We start from the raw sequence: 7,728 nt of genomic DNA, 5'->3' as shown, positions 1-7,728 counted from the left end.
CTTCCTTCTTCCTGTTACATACTTTCCGACGAATCTAGTATACCATCTCTCTCTGCGAGTAACGGGTATAATTATTTGAACGTGGCTTGGTCTCTTCTGAGAAAATCAATTGGTATCACACATAAGACACCATCTTAAGCAAGCGCGGTTTTTCGATATCCACTTCTAAAAACCGCGTGTTCTTAGATGGCAAAAAATGCATTACTTTTGGCAAAACTAATGCTACTGGAAAAATATTTCACTACAAATGAAAAATATGCTTATGATTATTTTCCATTTAAAAATATAATGGTAATAAAAAATTGTATGACTAAATAGAAAATTAATTCAACGTAGCTAAGCTTAAGCTTGCGTAATGTTATCACACATAAGACACCTTGGATACATATGGTCATCTTAAGAATTTGTGATTTTAAAAGCCAATAGTGTGTTGTAATAAATGTAACATAAAACATAAGTAAGTAATAGGTCAAAATTATTTGTGTTATTCACATAATAAGATACGATACATCCACAAACTCTATGTAGAGTGCCATGACTTTCAATTCGTTCGAACTTGGGGGTACCATGTCTAGAAAGTTTCATTTCTGTGCTGGTTTTCCAACAGTTCATATCAATTTTTCCTTACTCGTTTTACACCAGCAAAGAAACCAAAATTTTACGCAGTGATAATTTTTACAAAAACCGACATATTTTAGTGTGAGTTTTTCCAAGGTGAGTCTAAGATTTGTATACCCGTTACTCGTAGAGTAAAAGGGTATACTAGATTCGTAAAAAAGTTTGTAACGGGTAAGGAAGCGTTTTCGACTCTATAAAGTATATATATTATTGATCAGGATCACTAGACATGTCCGTAATTCCGTATGTCTGTTCATCCATATAAACGCTGTGACCTCGGGAACTACAAAAGCTATAAAGTTGGGATTAGGCATGCAGATTCTAGAGATTATTACGCACCGCAATTTTTTCAGCAATGCATAGCTTTCGTCAGTACCAATCACTTGAAAAAAAAAACTTTGCGACGCCCACTTTAAAGCCCACTAGCTTTACAAAATCATAATTATGAACGCGGATATATCGGAAACTATAACAGATAGAGAATTGGGGCTTCAGATTTAGATTCCGAATAGTTCATTTTTTCATATACTAGCTTTGTAAATACATAAAATGTTCTAGTTCTTTTACAATAAAATAAAATTATTTTACGTATTCTACAGGATTTTCCTGTCGTTTATCAGATCTGGGTTCTGTTTCTCCATTAGTGCAAAAATGCTGCACAAGGACTCCCTGGACCAGGGAGTCCTTGTGCAGCATGTTTGCACTAATGGAGAAGCAGAACCCACTCCCGCTGGCAATCGGGTTCATACGATCGACCCGGGCATGCAGCAGAGATTCAATCTCGGATCGCAGGGTGGCAATGTGGCCGATGGAACAAGCACCACCGCCAGGCAGGAAGCTTCGGACTCGTCGCCCACGGAGTCCTCCGCCACCGAGAACTCTAGTCCCCGCTCGCAGATCGGGAATGCTGATTCGGGTCGCCAGGGAAGCGAGGAGAGCAGCTACGCACAAGTAATGCAACAAATAATGCCGCAAGTAATGCAACAACTAATGCCACAAGGAATCCCTCAAGGAATGCCTCAGGGAATGCCCCAGGGAATGCCCCAGGGAATGCATCAAGGAATGCCCCAGGGTATCCCCCAACCCAATATGCAACAGGGAACACCAATGAACATCCCGCCGCCCAACCGCATGAGTCCTTGCCACAATCCCAACGCGATACCTAACTTCCATCCGAATGGCCAAAACCCTGAGATCAACAGGATGCCGCCAATGGACGGCGCAGCTGGACGAGTCAATGCCGCCAATGGCGAGATGAACCAACAAATGAGGGCTGCTCCCGCCCCCGTACCCGTTCCAGTTCCTGCTCCCGTCACCGCCCCCAGCCCCGATCCTCGACAGAATTTTGCAGCCAATATGGTTAACAAGCCACGGCCGACCATTTCAAGTAACCCCGGGTCGAGGGTGTCATCGCCAGCCGCTCCGAGACCCAATCATCCACCCGGAACCCCAGCTCCGGAAGAGACTCCCAACCAGCCGAAGATCACCCAGCCATCCTACGCATCCCTGCTGCAGTAAAAGCATCTTACGTGATTTCTATACAACTACCTCCATCGTCTTCCGGCCACCATTTAAATTATATGTAACCTACGTTCCTTTTTTTTCTGGTCAAATAAATTAAACACACCATGCACACAAAAACCATTTGCTCTAGTCTAGTACCTCGACTATTAGATACCCGTTACTCAGCTAAAGGGACCAAAGGGAAATGGAAATATGCAAGCAGCAAAGCGAGATTGAAATGCGCCACCTACCCGCGATCTCAATTTATGGTTATGTGGGCGGTGGACTGATTTAATCGATATGGGCGTTTGAGTGGGCGGGGCAAACTTTTTTTTGGGTCAACCGATAGGTATTGAGACTAATACATTTCAGTCAACATTTTTTATCTAGCATGAAAATTGTGGGCGCCACAGGCTTGGGCGCTTTGTGGGCTTTAGAATGGGCGTGGGCGCTGCGTACAAGGCTACGGAATGGATATCTGAAATCCCAATCCTCTATCTTTTAAAGTCTCCGAGATATCCGCGTTCATACTTACGATTTTTTAAAGTTTGTGGGCGGTTAGTGGGCGTGAAAGTGGGCGTGTCCAACTTTTTTTGGTCAATCGATAGCTATTGATGAGAATAATACATTTCAGTTAAAATTTTTATTCTAGCATCAAAACTGTAGGAGCCACAGTTTTGGGCGGCTTGTGGGCGTTAGAGTGGGCGTGGCACCTTGCTGAAACAAACTTGCGCTGCGCAAGAAGCTCAGAAATCTGCATGCCAAATCCCAATAGCCTAGCAATTATAGTTTCCGAAATCTCAGCGTTCATACGGACGGACGGACATGGCTAAATCGACTCGGCTAGTGATCCTGATCAAGAATATATATACTTTATGGGGTCGGAAACGCTTCCCTTTTAATCTACGAGTACGGACCTTGCAGGTCGTTCCTGTGGGAGTGCGAGAGGGAGTGAGATATGCTTAAAGCTACTCTTCTTTTTTCACTAACACACCGAACCTAAAGCGCCACCTATATTCTTTTTCTATTAGTGAAAACAGCTTACTTGCTGCATGTGGTATGCATTCTCGATTGAATTGCAAAATATTGATTATTATTTGGTTATAACTTTTTAGTTACTGGTCAATCGGACCAAACTCTCATTTAAAATTTTACAAAATATTGACAAATTTTGGCGATAGACGGGTTTTAGTGTTATAGTCGTTTGTGGGCGTTAGAATGGGCGTGGAACCCTGCTGAAATAAGCTTGCGATGCGCAGGAAGGCCAAGGATCTGCTTGCCAAGTCCCAACACTCTTTCTCTTATAGTTTCCGAGATCTCAGCGCTCATACGGACAGACGGACATAGCTAGATCGACTTGGCTAGTGATCCCAATCATTAATATATATTTTTTATGGGATCGAAAATGCTTCCTTCTTCCTGTTACATACTTTCCGACGAATCTAGTATACCATCTCTCTCTGCGAGTAACGGGTATAATTATTTGAACGTGGCTTGGTCTCTTCTGAGAAAATCAATTGGTATCACACATAAGACACCATCTTAAGCAAGCGCGGTTTTTCGATATCCACTTCTAAAAACCGCGTGTTCTTAGATGGCAAAAAATGCATTACTTTTGGCAAAACTAATGCTACTGGAAAAATATTTCACTACAAATGAAAAATATGCTTATGATTATTTTCCATTTAAAAATATAATGGTAATAAAAAATTGTATGACTAAATAGAAAATTAATTCAACGTAGCTAAGCTTAAGCTTGCGTAATGTTATCACACATAAGACACCTTGGATACATATGGTCATCTTAAGAATTTGTGATTTTAAAAGCCAATAGTGTGTTGTAATAAATGTAACATAAAACATAAGTAAGTAATAGGTCAAAATTATTTGTGTTATTCACATAATAAGATACGATACATCCACAAACTCTATGTAGAGTGCCATGACTTTCCATTCGTTCGAACTTGGGGGTACCATGTCTAGAAAGTTTCATTTCTGTGCTGGTTTTCCAACAGTTCATATCAATTTTTCCTTACTCGTTTTACACCAGCAAAGAAACCAAAATTTTACGCAGTGATAATTTTTACAAAAACCGACATATTTTAGTGTGAGTTTTTCCAAGGTGAGTCTAATATTTGTATACCCGTTACTCGTAGAGTAAAAGAGTATACTAGATTCGTAAAAAAGTTTGTAACGGGTAAGGAAGCGTTTTCGACTCTATAAAGTATATATATTATTGATCAGGATCACTAGACATGTCCGTAATTCCGTATGTCTGTTCATCCGTATAAACGCTGTGACCTCTGGAACTACAAAAGCTATAAAGTTGGGATTAGGCATGCAGATTCTAGAGATTATTACGCACCGCAATTTTTTCAGCAATGCATAGCTTTCGTCAATACCAATCACTTGAAAAAAAAACTTTGCGACGCCCACTTTAAAGCCCACTAGCTTTACAAAATCATAATTATGAACGCGGATATATCGGAAACTATAACAGATAGAGAATTGGGGCTTCAGATTTAGATTCCGAATAGTTCATTTTTTCATATACTAGCTTTGTAAATACATAAAATGTTCTAGTTCTTTTACAATAAAATTAAATTATTTTACGTATTCTACAGGATTTTCCTGTCGTTTATCAGATCTGGGTTCTGCTTCTCCATTAGTGCAAACATGCTGCACAAGGACTCCCTGGTCCAGGGAGTCCTTGTGCAGCATTTTTGCACTAATGGAGAAGCAGAACCCACTCCCGCTGGCAATCCGGTTCATACGATCGACCCGGGCATGCAGCAGAGATTTGTAGCGGCGACTGAAGCAACGAAATTTTTCCTTTTAGTTCGGCCAAGAAAAATATTTTTTGTTTAGGTTTTTTTTGAGCTTAGCTTAGTTTCAAACCACAAATATTAGTAAGCCCGGTTTAGTATTTTTTTTGAGATGACAACTGACCGATAGTAATCAGCTGTACTAGGGTAGCGCTATTATGCTTGGTTTCAAACCACAGATGTTAGTAAGCCCAGCTTACTTAGTATTTTTTTTGGGAACACCAACTGTCCACGGCTGGCATGATCAGCTGCACCAGGGGAGCTCTGGAAAGCTTAATTACCAACATGGCGTGGTTACCGGCTGCGATGCATTTCCGCTGGCAGCCTAGACCAACATTACCCGGTTCCGTTCTATTTCTTTTCAATCGAGCAGTCGCGGAGTGCACATGCACTAAAAAATGTAAGTCCCCAGTCCCAAACAAGTTCGAAACTTTAACTCGGGTACGCGTGCATCTCGCAAGTATTGCAATTCGATAGTGAAAAATTTAAATAAAGACACCCGCCAAAGCTTAGATCGAGTAAGTTTCCCGGCGAATTGGTTTTCTTTCTGTGTCTAACCCCCGCCCGTGTCTCAGGCAGCTGAAGAGGAAAAACTTAGAGTCGTCCCGGCTACGAAAGTGTTCCGGCCAGCAGGCCAGCAGCAAGTTATAGTATTTTTGTGGTTGGATTGGCGAGATTTCTACCGGCAACGGCCCGGGAAAAAATCCCAAAACCCCCAAGACGTTTTCGGGGCACAATCGTAAGGTAGATATTCTCGAGAACAGTGTATTTTTTTGGTATTTGCTGTAACCGTTCCCCAATCGTCAGGTTGTGCCCAGTTAGCAGTATGTAAGGTCGTCGAGACGAGGAGCATGTAAACCAGGTATCACCAACGGAAACCCACGTGCACGTACCGAGGAGCACCCCCTAGCTACAAGCGTACATAACCTGGTACCACCGAAATCCGGCGCCTGCACCGTGGAGCACCCCCATAAACGTCATGTGTACCTAACCCTGCACCAACGAACAAGCATGCGCAGCTAACCCTTTTGCACATGCGCGCATTTACGAGCCGCTACTTATGCACATGGACGTGTAAGCTTTCGGCGCACACTTACGCAGCTACACCGCGGCAGCAGCATGGACATGTGGACTACTACTTAACGCAACTGTTGACGGGACATGGATGCTTTAAATACTATCTGAATAGGTTTAAGCATGAACGTTATCCGCACTGCCCACTCTGCGAGTCGGATAATGAAGACGCAGAACACGTGTTTTTTGTCTGTCCGAGATTCGAAAATGAACGAAGAGATCTGAGCATAAGGGTTGGGAGGACGCCAGCCGCTTGTAACCTGGTGGACATTATGCTTGAATCAGAAGTAAATTGGTCTGCGGTTTGCAACATGGCCACAATAGTACTCAAAAAACTGCGCATCGCAGAAAGACTGCGAAATTCCAATAGGATAGAATCCTAGAGAGCCCTAAGGGCATTCCCCCCCGGCGAAGTAATACCTAACGGCAGTACCGCCGGGGAAGCGGGGAGGGGGTGGAGTTTTTACTGGGTTAGAGTCCCAGACTTCGGCAAGCTAGTTCAGCTCCGAGTTGGATTTCGATGCTTTAAACCACCACTAACACAAAAAAAAAAAAAAAAAAAAAAAAAAAACCGCGGCAGCAGCCTTACCCCAATGCACATAGGCGAAAATTTTAACGGGGTTTAACCCTCTGCTATTTCTTTGTATTATCTCTGGCGATCAACCCAATCTTTTGCCCCAATTGCGAGCATATTTAACCTGCAACCACAGTGAACCCCATGGGGGAAAATATCTAGGGAAATTTTGAAATATAATGGAGCGGATCTTAATTAGTTTATTGTAGATACTACCTAAACTTAAATAACAATTTTGTGCCTCTAAAGAATCGGGACATAATGGCAAGAAAGTTTCTTTTTAAATTGTTTTCAAAATATATTCTTAGTTCACTTTAACCCTATGGTGCAAAACGCCATAATCTTTTTCCAGCACACCTGCGTCGGGAGATCGATCTTTCGCCGATGGAAAAGTTTCCGTGAGTTTGAAAACTAAATGTTTATTTTCTATATCCACATTTATCTTTTGAAAAGTAAACCAAACTTTTATTTGAACGTCCAAAAATAATAATAAACGAATCCCGAATCTAACGAAGCATTAAATTAACGAAAATATTATCCAACAAATATTAAGTACTTAAAGAGAATTAACTTGAATTTTAATTTTAAATTTTATCAAAAAAATATTTTATTAATCCTAATTATATTAAATCAAACAAATTAAATTAATATCTCACCCTGAAACGAATTGAAATTCTAAACTTTGAAACAACCGCCTTTATCTTACAAAAACCGTATATATATGCTCTCTTAATTAAGATTATATACCATTGTTTAAACATTATTACTATTTTTATACCTATTACTTTATCATGAATTACTATTACTGAATTACTGTTAATTATGTTTTCTTTCCTTGAATTTATTATAAAAATGGAAGCTTAAATTCCAAAATTTACTGAACTCCGCTGATGTTTCCTCGGGCGTAGGGTACAAAAGGGGTCACCAGAGTCATGCTCTTGCGGCAGGTGATCATAGGTAGGGTGGGCAACATGCGAGCACAGTAACATCCGTGTCTTCGCTGCGTTAAGATTTCTCTCTTTCTTTTCTCTTCTTTTCTTGAGTCTTTTAATTCTTTCCGAATTTATTTATATTTCTTCCGGTTTAGTTAACTTACTTATAATTTTGTCGCAAGCACGCTCAATTCTTGGTCTG

General features: G+C 41.0%; 1 protein-coding gene across 8 annotated transcripts; it reads left to right on the top strand.

The window, feature by feature from the left end:
* The first annotated feature begins 579 nt into the window (after positions 1 to 579).
* LOC108010469 (serine/threonine-protein kinase C-like) lies at positions 580 to 2,262 on the top strand. Of its 8 annotated transcripts, none has more exons than XM_070997736.1 (3): positions 580 to 714; positions 1,411 to 1,569; positions 1,631 to 2,262. In XM_070997736.1, the coding sequence occupies exon 3, from the start codon at positions 1,633 to 1,635 to the stop codon at positions 2,134 to 2,136; it is 504 nt and encodes a 167-aa protein (XP_070853837.1). In that variant the 5' UTR covers positions 580 to 714; positions 1,411 to 1,569; positions 1,631 to 1,632; the 3' UTR covers positions 2,137 to 2,262. The 8 variants fall into 8 exon arrangements, with proteins under 8 accessions (XP_070853837.1, XP_070853838.1, XP_036675946.2 ...); XM_070997737.1 differs by having other exon boundaries at positions 1,218 to 1,569; positions 1,631 to 1,771; XM_036820051.3 differs by having other exon boundaries at positions 1,411 to 2,262.
* Positions 2,263 to 7,728: the final 5,466 nt, after the last annotated feature.

Source organism: Drosophila suzukii, chromosome X (genome assembly GCF_043229965.1).
Source record: "Drosophila suzukii chromosome X, CBGP_Dsuzu_IsoJpt1.0, whole genome shotgun sequence".
Classification (NCBI taxonomy): domain Eukaryota; kingdom Metazoa; phylum Arthropoda; class Insecta; order Diptera; family Drosophilidae; genus Drosophila; species Drosophila suzukii.
This window is presented reverse-complemented; position numbering and strand designations above follow the sequence as displayed.